Source organism: Alexandromys fortis, unplaced genomic scaffold (genome assembly GCF_014885135.2).
Source record: "Alexandromys fortis isolate MF-2015 unplaced genomic scaffold, M_Fortis_MF-2015_v1.1 scaffold_46, whole genome shotgun sequence".
NCBI classification, from domain to species: domain Eukaryota; kingdom Metazoa; phylum Chordata; class Mammalia; order Rodentia; family Cricetidae; genus Alexandromys; species Alexandromys fortis.
The window spans coordinates 10830371-10847014 of NW_026067919.1; the positions used below are offsets into that span (position 1 = coordinate 10830371).

The 16644-nt window shown below is 47.2% G+C and overlaps 1 protein-coding gene across 6 annotated transcripts in view; it reads right to left on the reverse strand.

Annotated features, from left to right (window-relative positions):
* Frmpd2 (FERM and PDZ domain containing 2) overlaps positions 1 to 16644 on the reverse strand; it is a 99252-nt gene that overhangs the window by 71478 nt on the left and 11130 nt on the right. For 4 of the 6 annotated variants that reach the window (XM_050140746.1, XM_050140745.1, XM_050140744.1 and 1 more), the window contains exons 2-7: positions 8650 to 8775; positions 7003 to 7160; positions 4688 to 4753; positions 2557 to 2748; positions 2178 to 2310; positions 277 to 361 (exon numbers count right to left, since the gene is read on the reverse strand). In XM_050140746.1, the coding sequence (XP_049996703.1) occupies positions 277 to 361; positions 2178 to 2310; positions 2557 to 2748; positions 4688 to 4753; positions 7003 to 7160; positions 8650 to 8775 (760 nt within the window). Of the gene's footprint in view, positions 1 to 276; positions 362 to 2177; positions 2311 to 2556; positions 2749 to 4558; positions 4754 to 7002; positions 7161 to 8649; positions 8781 to 16644 lie in introns of those variants that run through there. The other 2 variants (XM_050140747.1, XM_050140748.1) reach the window with 2 other exon arrangements.

Below are 16644 nucleotides of genomic sequence, written 5' to 3' on the forward strand. Positions count from 1 at the left end.
CTGTGTGGTTGTGTGCTGCGTGGCAGGCAGGCAGGGTGTGCCTGGGGATCACCACTAAAACACCAGTGCTCATGATGTTCCATTTCTGGGCCTGAATGGGCTTCCCAGAAGATACAGGTTCCTGACAAGACCGTTGCCAGCAGGCAGCATATACTTTGACTTTTCACTAATGTCCATTCCTGGAGAATGGGCTTCTTGTCACTAATCAGCAGAGAATCAGGTTGTGTAGACTCCCACACCAAGGTCACAGTGTGAGCTTTGCAAGAGGAGACTCACCCATGAGGGAAGCCACAAGGACTGTGAGCCGTGGTGCTCCAATGTCGCTCTGAGGAGCTCTGTGTCTCTGTACTTCTCTCTGAAACTAACCAAACAGCGCGGTAGGGAGGGTTTGTGCAAACAAACAGTGGCCAAGAGTGTGGACACCACCCCAACTGATCAGCTGTGTGCCCTCGGGGGATCACTAACTGCCTCTGACTCTGTGCTCCCACACTGCAAATGGAAATGACAGTATAGCCAGGTGAGATTGTGACAGCGAGGAGGATAAGCCTAACAACAAAAGGCAAAGCAGGTCCTTGATTTAGGAACAACAAACAAAAAACTTTAAATAAACAAAATAAGGCTCGGTGGTACACACCTGTGACCTTGTACTCAGAGGTTGAGGATCTAGAATTCTAGGCTATATCCCGAGATTCCTTTTCAAAATGAGTAAGTAAATAAATAAGGCGCAAGGGCTAATACTGATCGACTTGACGCGATCTGGAAATAAAGCTCTGGGCATGCCTTGAGAGACTTCTCAGACGGGTTTAATTGAGATGGGAAGATCAGCCCTAGCTAGAGTCACGCCATTCCATGGCATGGTTCTCGGGCTGGATGAAAAGAAGAGAGGGAGCTGAGCACCAGCATCACCTCTCTCTGCTCCCTGACCGCGTAAGCCACGTAACCTTGTGACTGCAGGTGCCACGTCACTCCTCCCACCATGCCTCAAACTGTGAGTGAAACCAAACATTGCCTCCTTTCGGTGCTTGTGGCTGTTGTTACTGTTAAGTAAAAAATAATAAGGGTCGCTTTGCCGGCACAAGAAATCCAATTAGGTCAAATCGAACCAAGTCAAAATGCCATCGTTTTATTAAGAATGATGCTCTCGCGTGGCTGGGCACATGGCGGGGAGACAGAAAAGCAGGGAGCCCATGCAGACCCGAAAACCATGTGTTTTTTCTCTGGGAGCCCACTTAAATATCCTGTGGGAGTGGTCCTGGAGTCCAGAGCAATGCAACTCCCAGGCCAGGTTGGCTGGGATGGATGCCAAGTGGTGGAGGCTATGTTCCAGACTTAACAGTTACCTCCCACAACAAGAAAAGAAACTAAAATATAACTCAGGTTCAGGGAGCTGAGAAGCAGGTAAAAGCATATTTGAAGGTTAATGTAAAAACCACTCTTTGAGCACACCTAGAGTAAAAACAAAGCCTTTTATGAGTCACTACTTGTCATTCCACTTAGCAGGTTATTTTAAAACCTTTTTCGGTTTGGGGGCTGGAAAGATGGCTCAGTAGTTAAGAGCACTGACTGCTCTCCTGAGGGCCCTGAGTTCAATTCCCAGTACCTACGTGGAGGTTCATAACCATCTGAAACTCAGGCACAGGGGATCTGACGCCCTCATCTGGCCTCCACAGGCATAAGGCTATACACATGGTGCACAGACAAAAACCCCTCATACATAACATAAAATCTTTTTGCCAGGCAATAGTGGCACATGCCTTTAATCCCAGCACTTGGGAGGCAGAGACGGGCAGATCTCCGTGAGTTCAAGGCCAGCTGATCTACAAAGTGAGTTCCAGGACATCTAGAGCTGTTACATAGAGAAACCCCGTCTTAAAAATAAATAAATAAATAAATAATTTTTTTTAAAAAAAAAAAACCTCTTGCGTTTTCTAACTTAATCATCAGTTTGGACAACTAGACTCCAATTTAAACAGCTAATATTTAATATAAGTAACTCTATTTAAGTGTTATAAGTTTAGCAGGCACACTGACCCTAGGCCCAGGCCCTTAGTACTTCCAGGGAGAGAAGCACTTGCATGGGCATGTCTGTATGTATGGCAGGGATGTCCACACGCAGGACAGGAGACAAGGTCACTTTGCACACCGTCTGTCCACATAGGCTCAGAGCCTTCACTCACCTCTTCGCGGCTGCACACCATCCGAGACCCGAGCTCCGGGGCTCTCACTGGCAGCCGGATGCAGCTTACTCCTGAGAAAGTAGCTTCTGCTCTGCCGCTCACAGGTACCTTCCTCCACAACTCGTTTCTCCACCTGAGTGAGGGTTGATGGACTCGCAAGTCAGCCATCATCAGGTCAGAGGGGTGCATTGATGCCAACACGTGCAAGCTACCTGTCAGGCTAACTAACTCCTTAGACAAGTACCCTATCACGGAGCCCCCGGATGTTTTTATTTTTTTTAATTGAATTTCCTTTTAACTAAAATTTGGCTGACTTATATTCCAATAGCCATACATAGCTAGTGGCTCTCCAATGGGAAAGGCGGGTTCCAAAACTGACCTCAGAGATTGTGCCCAGCACCGAGCCCACCAGCCGACTGACGTGGAGACTGGCAGGGGCTGGGTATACAGCCACTTCTTCCTGATGAACCCGGCAGGCTTCCAGAACTGCCTGCAGCGGCCGCCGTCTTCGAGGCTGGTCTTCGCACATGGCCAGCAGGAGGGAGTGCAAGGGCTCCCGAAGCTGCAGGGGCTGCAGAGGACACACTGGTGACAAGTGTGGCCGAGTGGAATGGCTGCTGCAGGGCACCAAGGCCCACATGCCCCAGAGACTCCAAGAAACACACTCATCACTACGGAAACAGATTTGCTTCTGGAACAGACATCTGATTTGTCATTGAGGCCAAGCCACGTTTTCGACATCTGCTGTCCTTGCTACACTCTGATCTGAGCTCTTCAGCTCCGATGCAAGCTTGGTAAGTTGATGAAAAGCCTGTGCCAGACATCATAGACCTCGACTTGAGCTTGACTTGAGCCAAATGCTTGGTTACACTAGTGGTCTCACACACACACACACACACACACACACACACACACACACACCACTACATTGATCTGGTAGCCTGGTGCTTCCAACAGTTATTTGGTGTGGGAGGGGGCAGTCATCTCATGGGGACTTCCTCCTGGAACTTGAGTGCAAGGGAGTCATGTGAGTCAATGTGGCCTTTCATGCAGACTTATGAGCAGCAGGCAAGGGCTCCGTTACAGTCATCATTGCTAGAACTCTATGCCACACTCACATCAGGCCAAAGGAAAAAGAGTCTTATACACACACTCTCTTAATGCTCTCAGGGAGCCTTGACTATGGTGCCCGTCTTCACAGCAAGAGGCCACTGTGTCAAGTAACGCAGTTGCTCTTCAACCTCATTGTCTTAAAGCTCACAATCCCACACAAATGTTATTTCTCAAAGAGCAAGAACAGCTGAAGATGACAAGGGCTTGACCCCCAGAAATCACAGGACCCCACAAGTATACAGATAGAAGCCGGACCCAAGCAGACCTCAAACAGCAGCAGGGGTTTGGAAAAGCAGAATGAGCTTTCTGGTGCGCATGCACAGAGGCAAGAGGTGCAGGTGAGCTGGTGTAAAGGAAAGGACTGCAGCAGGGGTTATTACAGAATGGTCGTGTGAGGCCCCAAAGTCCTGGGTACAAGATGGCGCTGGCATTAAGCCAAGCATGGGATTGCAAGTCACACATCCATAAGACAAGCCCTGGGGCTGTCAGAGAACCAGCAGACAGGAGCAGGAGCCAAGTTCTGGAATCCATGTGCCCTGGTGAGATGCTGGAATAAAACCATGAAGGCAGCAGGTAGCCAGTGAGGGTCCCACTTCAGGCAGAATGAGTTGTAAATAGTTTTCTGCTTAAGAGATGAGGAGAAAGAGAAAAGGGGAGGCAAGGAGAAAAAGGGGGGACTGGTGAGAGGGGAGGGAGGGCACCATGCCCAGGTTCAGCAATGCTTCTCATAGCCCTAGTTTTTAAAGGATTCTTATGATGTCAGATGAAAATGTGCATTCACACACACACACACACACACACACACACGCACGCACGCACGCACGCACAGGCACAGGCACACATCCATATAGGCACATACATGAATGGATGCATTCAACATAGTGCGTGAACTCATCAAATTGTGCAACATGCTTTGTCCCATCAAGTTTCTGTATTTTGAGTCTTAAACAGTCTGTAACAAGCTAATCTGACACCTCTTCCAGAGGAGACATTGCAGGGTATATTTTCTCTCAGTTACTGAGCACAGAACCCTTTTCTCGGTGATTCACTTCAGGAAGAGCTAATTCTAAAAGCATTTGAGAGAATAGATAGATAACTATCTTTGGTATATGTGAAACCCTCTAGCTTTCTTCTTCCTGTGGTCCAAGAGGACGAGTGAATCTTATCTTGACTGCCAGTCCCAACTTGGATCTTCTTTGGAGTGTTTAAGAACATGCTGAGGTTGTTTATGGACCCAGGGGAATGACTGTGCAATCAGCTGGTAATACCTGTGTAAGGCTTAGCCCAGAAGGGTGATGACAGCCACACTTGTTGCATGTGGTCCAGCCTAGGGAAGGGCTACTAAGCTAATCCAGATGGATGACCTGATAATGTGGGAGGCATTCCTGTTTGCAGACCTGGTTTGGCGGAACACGATACCCAGCTGACCAGTAGAGCGTCATCCCTAAGGAGTAGACATGCATCTGCCCAAGAGAAAAGCACGTGGTTAGAAGTCATGCATGAGTCCACAGTCCCGCAAGCAAAGCCCAGCAGTTTCCAGGAGCAAGTGGTGGAAATCTGGCTAGGCTAGCACGGCACCATCTGTACCTCCTTAACCTTTGCTCCCTCCCACGCTGCAGGCTAGAAATTTGTTTTCTAGCAGTAACTATGACTCCCCAGTTTGATGAAAAATAAGAGAACATCTGTTAGGGTGCTTACGGAAGAAAACAAAACAAAACAAAACGAAATGAAACTTTTGCTTTATTGGGAAAAAAAAGTATGTGACTGACACCACACTTGCCCTGTTGTTTAACTGCAAACCGTATGATGTGTGGAGCCACAGCAGCCATCTTGCAACCGTGTGGATATAAGCATAGGGACTAAAATAGAAATATATATTCTAGATCTTTGTTGATATCATTGAGTTTCTGCTACCCATACCAAAACTGCTCCTTAAGTAACTAAGGACTAACTGTGACTCTGGCTGTTGTATCTCAGACTTTCTGTTTCTTGTAACCATAGCTATTCATCCACAACATGCTAGGGGGAAATTTTATTGCAAAGCCCTGTGTCTTATCAGAAAAGCATGGCCCAACTTCTCTGAAGCTCTATATTTTTAAAAATGAGTGTTCTGACCAAACCCTCATAAGCATGGGATACGAAAGCACTTGGGTTGGTCATTATTATCAGGCCAAACCCTATTCTAAGCCTTTTGCTTGTTTAAATGTATTTGGTCTTCACAACAATCCTCTGAGGCAGGTTTTCAATTGTCCTCATTTTAGATAAGAGGAAACAAAAGCAAAGGGAAGCTAGAGGAATTGCCTATTAAGACCCAACATGGGATGGAACCCAAGCCCTGGAATCCCATAGCTGTGACCTCCAGATTAATCAGTGTCCTTTGTTGATGCTCATGGCTTTCACTGTAGGAGAAAAAGACAATATTCATGAAGATCCTTTTCAGGAAAATGCTTTTGGAGCTGTGCAAGAGAAGCCCCTGAAGTAACAAACTGTGTGTTAAACCCGTGGTTACTAAGTGCTGCTGGGGACTTTCCGGCTGTCCTCCAGCACTTGCTGGGAAGGCTTCACCCTCTCCAGGGTGGTTTGACTCCCACACCTTGGAGGAGGTCTGGCCAGTTCTTTGTCCTAACATCCAGAGCTAGAGAAAATCTAGCTCTCCCTATGTTAGACTGTCTAACACAAGTGATCTGAGGTCCCACAAGTGTCCCCTGTGCCTGTAAATTATTGTCTGAAATTATCTGAAATTGCTCCCCTATAGCCCAGCCCCATCCACAGACCCACTGCAGTTCACAGCTGCAGTGGCTCTGAGAAGTGATATGGCATCTGGGGCACAGCTGCAGTGATCCTTAGCAGAACTGGGATGGCATCTGGGGCACAGCTGCAGTGACCCTGAGCAGAAGTGATATAAGCATCCTAGGCACAGCCAGAGGCACCACTCACACCCACAACTTTCCATGGGTTCCAAAGCTCTGTCTAAAAATGTTCTGGGGGCCAAGCTGAACCCAGTAGGCTCCATACCAAATCCTAAATGCAGCTGAAACCTCCTGAAGCTGCCTGAGATTAAACACCTATGGGGGCTGGCTGGGTCATTCGGAAGGACCTTATTTCATGTAGCCAGTGGCCACTTTATAAAAACCATTTGCCCACAGTGTTCCCCCAAGACTTCTCTTTATACTTATTTCTGTGTGCAGTATGGAAATATACATATATGGGTGGTACTCATGCCCACACTCACATGTGGAGGCCAAAGACTGACAGCTGGGTGACTTCCTTGTTCACGCCCACTTTATATTTTGAGATCTCTTACAGGACCTGGAGCTTGCCAGCTGGCTAAACTAGCTGGCTAGCTAGGCCCTGGAATCCTCCTCTCTCCAGCTTTGAGAACTGGGATCATAGGTATGCACCATCACACCTGGCTTTCTGCAGGCTTACATGCAAGCTCTTTAACCCCTGAGCCACCTTCCCAGCCCCCAACACTACTTTTAACGCTGGTAAAGCTTGATCCACAAAGTTATATTTGTCTCGCTTAACTGACTGAGAAACTTGGGCTCAATGAAGTTGAATGGCCTTATCCAAGAGCTGGTAAATTGCTGGCAAGACAGTCTGCAAAGAACATGCATTAAACCTCAGAATTGGGGCTGGGCAGGGAGTTTGGGGTGTCTCCCCCAGGAAAGGCTTTCCCCAGGGTACTGAAGCGGGGCGACACACATCCAACCTGTGATGCTTCGGGCTGCTCATCCTCATTTGGTCCCTGGAGCAGTTCCAGAGCCTTGAATGGTGCAGCCTCTATGTGAGAAACATGGTCTTGGAAAGAAACACTTCCAGTTGCAGAAAGCAGGAGTGACCAGGGGCAGATTACATAGTCTGAGGAATCTGGAAACGAGGCAATGGTGGGGCGTAAGAACAGGGTCACTGTGTCAGACAGCACTTGCTTCTAGGATTGATTCTGACCAGGGCCTATTCAGGCACGGGACAGGATAAATTCCACCCAGCACACAGAAGTGTGTATTACAGAAGGTGGTTGCAACTATGGATAAGAATTTAGTGCCTGCATCTGGCATCTAAGGACCTGAGTATTTTAAAGTAAAAGGTCAAAAACGACCAAGACCAGCTGGGAATTGGTGCAGGCTTGAGTTTGTTGCAGCTAAGTCAGGGACTGAGGCCACTGGTCATGGCATAGCTCTACAGTAGTAGTTCATCAGATCCCCCAGGGCAGGAGACAGGCATGAGGGCTCAGGAGGAAGAGAAGCTAAGCTAAGCGTGCAGCCTCCCTCCACTGGCTGACACTGGCACCCGGCACCCAGTGGAGCCGACGTACTCTGGCGTGACCTGAGCCATGTTCTGCAATGTCTCAGTCAGCGGGAGGAGTCTACTGAGTCAATATCTACATTCAGGCTCTCTGTGTTTACTTCACCTGCTGACTGAACACCCCACAGCTCCAAATCGCCTTTCCATACGGGCTTCTTTAAGCATCTCTGCTGTCAGCACTATGAACATTCTTCTCAGAAGAGACACTACAGAGACCTCAGAGGAAGTAGGGCCTCTCCTGCCATGTTGAAAAGCCAGTGGTATGAATACAAGATGACCAGGCAGGAGCATACCTGTCCTGAACTCAGCCACAGGACATGAAAGCCCTTGCATACCTCAAGGCCTGGCCTTACGCTGTGACCACTTCCTCACGGACCTGTCCACGTAGATGCTCCAGGCTCCAGTCTTCCTGCCCTCACACTGTCAGCCTGTTCATCTGAGCGTGCCACATTCCAAAGGGTCACCCCTAACTTCTGAGTCATCACCTGGTTGTTGCCTCTGCGTCACCTGGACCATGACTGTAGACTACCTCCGGCCAGATCATCTAGAGTAGAGACTTTCAGCATCAAGAGTGGCAAGACAGTTCCTCCATAGGCTAAAACCTAACCCAGGGAGGAGGACCTGTCTGTGACTCTAGGGGCCCACGTAGGATTTTCTTACATCTTCATCCATATCACAAGTTAGTGATTTTCATGTTAACCTCTCGTGTTTAGAGCACACTGTAGGTTCTGTCTTCTGATGGGACAGAATAAACAGCACCTGAGGGATGGCTTGTGGGGGACACCCCAACTGTTGGCAGAGGCCTAGTTGCTGCAACTAGTCTCTCTGTAAGCACCACACAGGCCCAAGGCAGAAGCACCACCTTTCAGCTTGGTCACATGGCATAGGCCTTGGGAATAGGCCACTGCTCAGCAGCTGCCTGGTGGGGACCATTTGCCCTCTTGTTCGAAAACCTTAGGGTTGATCACAGATCAAGAAGCTGCCAGAAGGAAGTTTGCTTAAGAAGCTTTGCCTTCAATTTCCTAGGACTCAGTTCGCCCAAATACCCCCTTACCGTTTCGAAGGTCTTCCAGGAGCCGCTCAGCAGCCATCGACAAGAGAGACCAGATTTCCTCCTCAGACAGGGCTTCACCCCTGACCTGCAGGGCACTGGCAAGTGTCACCGAAGCTGCGTTCATGCCTGTGGAGACAGAGTTCTGCACAGCCTGGGAATGCTCCATCACTCCAGCTACTTGGTAGCGTATGTTCGCCTCACTTCCATTGCCCACACCTCCGAGGCGCAGGACAAGCAGATGGGAGAATTAGAAGTGGTCACTGCACCTGGCCAGACAAGTCGGTGGCTTTCTAGTAAATGAGCAAACACACGGATCAATCGGCTCTCAGATGAAAAGTTGAGGAAATGGGTGAAGGACAAGTGACTTACAGCAAGTACCCCCCTCCTCCAGGGAGCTGGCTGCCCCAGGGAGTGTCCAGTGCCTGGTCTTCATCTCTGTCTTGGAAACCAGACTGACAACCATCTCGTATGCCTTTGGCCATTAGCTGCCACCACAGAGCTGGCGGCGGTGCGAGGGCAGGCAGACCCTGCTGTCAGCTCTTGCTTACAGGACTAGTGAGAATCGCCCCCACCCCCGCCCCCACCAAGAGATCAAGAGCCTGAATTTCAGAGCAAGAAGGACACACAGGGAAGCTGGAGGAGGTGCCACTAGCAGGAGAGCAGCTCTCTTTCCTTCCAGAAGTATCCTCTAAAACAAAGCTGACATTTCCATCTGCCCGCCCCTCTTCCCCCCAATTCCCGCAACACACACACACACACACACACACAGAGAGAGAGAGAGAGAGAGAGAGAGAGAGAGAGAGAGAGAGAGAGACCCTCACTAATCCCCCAGCCCTGCTGGAGGCAGCTGGAAGGGCCAGGCTGCAGCTTTTCCTAAGCTGTTTATGGCTGCAGAGCTTGCTCTCCAGTCAGAGCCTGGAAGGCAGGCCCCCTGCCCCCTGGTGCTAAGCAAAGCTGTCTACTCACCAACTGCTCAGCACCCTGGGGAATGGAGGTGACTCCCAGCTTTTCCACCGGGACACCTAGAGGGAGCCATGAGAGCTCCTGAAGACCCATGACCTATGAGCTGTGATTTGTCACAGGTAGTCTGTGGGGGCAACTGGGGTCCCCAGTCACAGACCAAGTGACTATCTGAGGTGTAGGTGTTCTGGTTACACCTAGGTGATCATTACATGTTATTTAGGGTCATTAGAATCACACCATACCCATATTTATATAAGTATACGTGTCAGTAGAATTTTCCCGGAGATAATTAGGACCCAGCCCCAGGCCCTCTCCTTCCTTTCTTCTCTTCCTCTGTTCCACTATTTTCACTTTTTGTTTTCTTCTTTTCTCTCCTCTTAAAAGTTGTTACAGAAAAATGGACTTAGACATTTGCATCTAGCCATATGTTTCTAATTCTGTATCACGGTAAAGGACTTTTATTAAAGAAAAGGGAGAAATACTTTGATTCTCAGACAAAAAAAAATTTTTTTTTTAAATCCCAGAGGGGAGCCAAGACTAGAAGAAAAACAAACTGCACTGTCAGCCTGCTGTGCAGGTGGCAGCTTGGTGAGACCATGGCCTCATACAGCAGTCCCAAGGAGAAAGGATGGACTTTTCAACCAACAGCCACGGGTCCTTTATCGGAACCCTGAGCAACGGCCAAATTGCACATTTTTACAGAAAAGATTTTGTGAACTTGACACCAAGAGCATAATCTACAAAAGGATGTTTAAGTGATAAGTCATTGAAATTGGTTTTTTTCTTCCTTTCTTCCTTTCTTCCTTTCTTTCTTTCTTCCTTTCTTTCTTTTTTTCTTTCTTTCTTTCTTTTTTTTTTGCTCTGAGAAAAATCCCATGAAGAGTATGAAAAAAGCAAATTATACTAAGATAAAATATTTTAAAATCATGTATCAGAAGAGACACACATATTTAGGGTGTCAATTTTTAAGCCCTCAGAACTCATCAGTAAGAAAACAGATTCAGAGAGAGCTCAGTGGTCAAAAGCTCTTGCTGCCCAAGCGTGACGACATGAGTCTGAATCCTCAGAGCACATGTAAAAGTTGGCTGTAACACAAGAGTCTACAGTCACCTGTAGCACAAGTAAGTAAATACCCAGAAGTTAAAATGCCAGCACCAAACAGAGGCAGCACCATCCGGGATGGGGTGGACCCTGCCTCAAACAAGGTGGAAGGTGAGGACCAGCACCAAGATCATCTTCTGACCTATTTGCACAGGCCGTGGTAGGTGAGTGCATGCCCACACTCACCCACATGAGCACTTACTCAGATTTATAAATACACACAAGAAAATAAACAGTATAATTAGAAAATGACACAGACATTTCCCCAAAGATATTTACATAGATACCAAATTAAACCAATGAAAATATATTAAACATCATTAGATATTAGAGAAATGCAAATTAAAGCCATAATGACATGATACTGCATACCCATTGGAATTACTAAGACAAACATTTGTCACAGCCCCAAATGCTGGTGAGTGTGCCCAGAAACCAGCTCTCTCACACTGCCAGAGAGACTGAGAAGGAACAGGTACACTGGGAAACAGCTTGTCGGTATTTTACAAAATTAAATGTGCAATTGCTATACGACCCAGCAATATCACTCCTGTACATTTAATTGAAGATAAAAGGAAATTTATGCCCTCACAAAACCCATCTATGAATTGGCTTAACAAATCACCTTGAAAAAATAGCAGGAAGAGGTAAATCTGAACATTCATGTAAACGCACATCCTCACTCAACATCAGGTACCACCCTAAGTCTGGATGCTCTACGCAGGGCTCTCCCTGGAGTTGGTGGCCCCAGGCACATGACATGTATGTACATGCATATATATATACACACATATATATACATATATGTGTATATATATATTCTGAGACAGCCTAAAAATTCAAACACTGTACCCCTACATAAAGTACATGGTACCACCTAAGAGGCACATTGAACTTCATCAGAATGCAACTGTAGAATCCAAAACAGGGAATGTGTAGGTCATACAGCTGGAGTCCTCAACAAAGGCATTAATTAAAGAAAGCAAAGGAAGGGAGGTCACAGAACATCAAAGTAAGAACCTTCCCAAATCTTCCCCCTCCATAAAAGCAATGATAGAACGAGCAGCTCCCCTGACAGCACAGACTTAGGCCACAGCTGTGGCTCTTTCTAATACTGTTCTTTGGCATTGCCATCCCCAGAAATCTCTCTCAAGAATTATTTGTATTGGGGCTAGAGAGATGGCCCAGCAGTTAAGAGCTTGTCCTGTTCTTGAAGACAATACACGATTTTTAAAAAGTGAAATCTTGAAACTAGCCTCAAACAAATAATTGTCTGTTTTGACCCAATTCAGACTTCCCCCAGTGACAACAAATATTCCTGTGGAGGCGCTTTTTTAAAAAAAAAAAAAAAAATCAGTATCAATTATTTAACACTGCATCTGTCTGTGATTACAAAAGCATTTGTATTAACAAGAGAACCAAAAGCCACAGAGAAGTGGTAAGGAAGAAGTCTGTAGCCAATCGGAAAAAATCTTTCAATATCTCCAAGATATTCACTTTTATATGTAGACCTATGTCCAAGTTCTGGATGGCGCATGTGCTCTGAAATACTCAGACGGACTCTAAATAGTTCCCTCTGGTCCTCCATCAGACACTGAATGAGTAGGAAGCAGGGGTAAGCCAGATTTGCGGGCTTCTCAGCAGATACATAAAGGCTTGTCTTTGCATTTCTCAAAGCCCTGTTTGGAACAAAAGTCCCTGTGCTCAAAGACAAGCATGAAAGAACCAGGAACATTAAACATGTAGAATAGAATTGTCTCTTCAACAAGAGACTTGTATAACCTGTTTTTCCACAGAGAAAGCTGGGAATGGAGGTGGTTTAAGAACCTGGTGATTTGCGCTATCTGTAGGGCCAGGCCATATCAACCTCCCTCTAACAGGGCCGGAGATGGCTAATAGTTTAGGTGACATTTGCATTATCTGTATGGCCAGGGGCTCCCCCAAGCTCCCACAATCAGGACTGGAGATACTTAATCATCTAAGTGACCTTTGTGTTATCTTTCTAGCCAGGGGCTCCCCCAAGCTCCCACAACCAGAGATGAGGACCTGGACACTGTCAGCATGACCGAGGTGGCCCTAGATCCTCCCATAGGGCCTGAAGACAATATGTGCACCTTATCTCTAGAACACATCTTCACGGAAGAAATGGCATGCACTTTGAGAAGAGGTCTGGTGTAATTATGAGTACTTGTGCCCAGGGGATTGTGTTACACCAGGAAACTTCTTTTTTTCCAAACCATGCTGTACTTAAATATGCCTACAATACACTGCCTGGTGTATGGCTTTCAAAGTGTGAACCAATAGCAGCTAGTGAGTCACACTGAACCAAATGGATCACTTGGATCAACACTCTGATGGCCTTGTTTACAGAGATCTCTGCAGAGACTCTCACCAAAGGCTAGAAAGCTTAGATCCAGGCATTTGAAGTTCTTTAGACACAGTTGGTATTGGCTATGCGAAGACATTTTAAGCAGCTAGTGAAAAGTCTTTGTCTAGTAGGCCCAATGTCAGTGTCTCCTTAAGAACAATGACTTGTCTTCTTTTGGTTCTGTGTGTGGGCTGCTTAATAACAGATTCATTTATTTGTATTTATGTGAATGAGGGTGTTATCAGGATGCGCATCGGGAGGCACGGAAGAGATTCCTCAGCAACCTTTAAGTGACAACTGAACTGAGTGTGACCTCAGCAGCCACACACAACAGAGAATGCGGAGCTGGAGAGGAAGTTCTGGGAAGTAATTAAAGATCTGAGCAGTAGCGATGAAGATGAAGAACAACTGTGGCAGTCCTGGAGCAAAGCAGGAGGGACATTTTTCAAGTGCTCACTTTACTAGTTAAAATGTTATTTTCAATCCACCCTAGAAAAAATGCAATACATGCAAAAAAAAAGAAAGAAAGAAAGAAAAGTTTCTCATAGGGGCTGCAGAGACAGCTCACAGGGCAAGAGCGTAGGGCCAGAGTTCAGTTCCCAGCATCCACCTGGTAGCTCACAACTATCTGGAACGCCAGTTCCAGGTGTATTTTGGACTTCACCGGCACCACATTCATCTGGTACACAAATGCACATTTTACTCATGCACATAAAATACAGATAAATAAATCTTTTATTAAGCAGCCCATACACAGAACCAAAAGCAGACAAGTCTTTATTCCTAAGGAGACACTGATACTGGGTCTACTAGACAAAGTCATTTTATTAGCAGCCTAAAAAGTGTTCACATAGCCAACATGAACTGTGTCTAAAGGATGGAAGGGAAGCCAGGCACGGTGGTGTGCGTCTTTTCCTGCACTTGTGGGGCAGAGGCGGGTGGGCCTATATGAGTTTATAGCCAGCCTGGTCTACAAAGTGAGTTTTAGTATAGCCAGGGCTATGTAGAGAGACCTTATGTACAGGAGGAGAGGGGGAAGAAGGAGGAGAAGGAAGGAGAAGAGGAAGAGGAGACAAAGAGGAGGAGGAAGAATAACAAAAACTGAGGGGAAGCAGCAGAAAGATCCCTCACTAAGCAGAGAACAGCAGTGATGAGACAGAAACTCTAAGAAGAGGAATCAAAGAGAAAAATAAATGTCTCAGCAGACAGCTGATGTTATCAACAGCAGTGAACTCACAAACAGGGGGCTGGACATTATGGGCCTAGGGAGATGGAAGAAAAAATAATGAACAAAGATGAGCAACTGTTCAGTTATCTGTAGGACACCGTCAGCTTCACTAACTTCCTGCAAGCCAGAATCCCTGGGAAAGGAGAAACAAGAGCAGAGTGAGCAACGAGCAGGATCGCCCTGAATATAAGGGAAAACATTCGGCCACACGTCTAAGAAGCTCAGGGAAGACAGAGAAAGATAAGACCAGCCAGATCCACAGCATACCACCATAAGTAAGCATCGAACAACAAACTAAAGGCCATAGAAAGCAGGGAGAAGAAAAGAAGGTACAGATAGCAAATCCTCAATAAGGTACACACAGCTGATTTGCCATTTAAACCCATTCCGGTGCAGGGAGGTAACAGGAACATATTCAAAGTACAGAGAAAGAAGAGCTGTCAAGCATTCTGTACCGAATGAAGCAGTCCTTTGAAATCAAAAGAGAGGGGCTAGAGAGACAGCTTAACAGTTAATAACATTTGCTGCTCTTGCAGAAGACCCGTGTTTGATTCCTGTCGCCCACATGACAGCTCACAGCCACCTGTAACTGCCAGTTCCAGGAGATCTAATGTCCTCTGCGGCCTCCGTGGGCTTCTGCACACACGTGGTACGCATATTCAGGCAGGCAGGTAGGCAGACAGGCGTGCACGCACACACACACACAAATAAAACAAATGAGTAAGTCTGAAAAAGAAACTGAAAGGGAAAATAAGGCATCCCCATATAAACAAAAACACTAGTTTATTGTCAGTAGGTTTGCCCTCCAAGAACTACTAAACGGAGCCTTCAGACCTGGGTGACCAGACACTAGACGGGGATGCCAACCCACGTCAGAAGTAAGAACACAGCAAAGGTAACATAAAAGGCCAGTCGCAATGTTCTATTTGAAAGAAGGGCAGCATCCAACAAGAAGACCACACACGTGGTTATTTGTCAAACAAGGGCTCTCTTGTTGTCGAGGCTAAAAGACCCTCGAGACCGGAAGCTGCGGTTCTTACTACAGAAAGTGTCGTGTCAATATCACAGCAGCCACACTGAATGTGGCTCTGTGCCCCCGCCCCCGTACCTGTTCCAAAGCCAAGATGGCTCTGCAGGAAGGAATGTGTACGTGCCACTTCTCTGTGCAAACTGCTTGCCTGCCTGGCTCCAGGGCTGCAGCAATGTGTCATCACCTGCCCCGAGCGTACATGGGAGGCAGAACTGAACACAGGTGCCTAGAACCATCTGGAATCCTATAGTCCCTGGCAGCCATTATCCACAGTCATCCACACCGGCTGCCTGCAGGGGACATCCCAATGGCCAGCAGTAGCCCTTGTGGGTCTACTTCACAGACTCCACTCCAGGCCAGGCCTCAGGAACCAAGCCGGAGTCACATTGTGGTTTCAGAGCTCCTTGACACTTCCCCTGAACAAGATCTCGCTTCCCTAGTGCTTCCCAAATGTCAGGCAAGGCTCAGTGTGGCAACTGAATCGACCATCCTTGCCTCACTACAGAATGTAAACAGCGCTGTTGTTGTCAGGCCCACTTTACAGACGTGGAAAGTGAGGGGTTGAGGCAGAACGACTTGGCCCCATAGTATCACCTGGCTTGTGTTTAAGCTCATGTTCCTGATCTCCAGGGCTATGTGCTTCTCCTCCACATTCCACCGGCTGTGGGCATGGCACAAAGCACCTTACAGAGCAGCAGCCGGGAGCTGAGAACAGTCCTGAGCCTTTCATCACACCGTGAAGCCTCTGGGCTTCTCGCCAAGTTCCTCTAAGTGGTCTGGTGGGCAGGTACTGCTGCGCAATGAACTACATAGGGTACTATTTACTATTAAAAGAACACAGGATCACATTACACAGATCAGTCTGGTCAGCCAGCCAGAGGGAATTTTCTGGAAAAGCATGAAGCTAATGGGGGCTGCTATGGCCTACTTACACAACAACGCCCATCCTCATCTCTCATGAACTCTCTGTATCTCGTCTCCACGGACCTCATTACCTGAGGGCTTCCGGAGTCATCTCGCAACCTTAGATCCCTCTTTCCATCCAAGGCTAAGCATTCATATGCTCCCAACCCTGTGCATTTCCAGGGTCGTGGTTTGGCTCAAGCTAATAAATTCTGCTACCTGTAGCTGTCAGTGCTTCTCACATGGGCCATGGAGACAGAAGCTAGAATTCCATCCATGAGGCTATACTGACACTGCTATCTGAGCTGTCCATTATTTAATAGGTATTTATTAAGGGCATAATATGTCTCAAGCTCTCTGGGTAGGTAAGTGGCCAGTAAGTATAACACCCTGCCTTTGTGA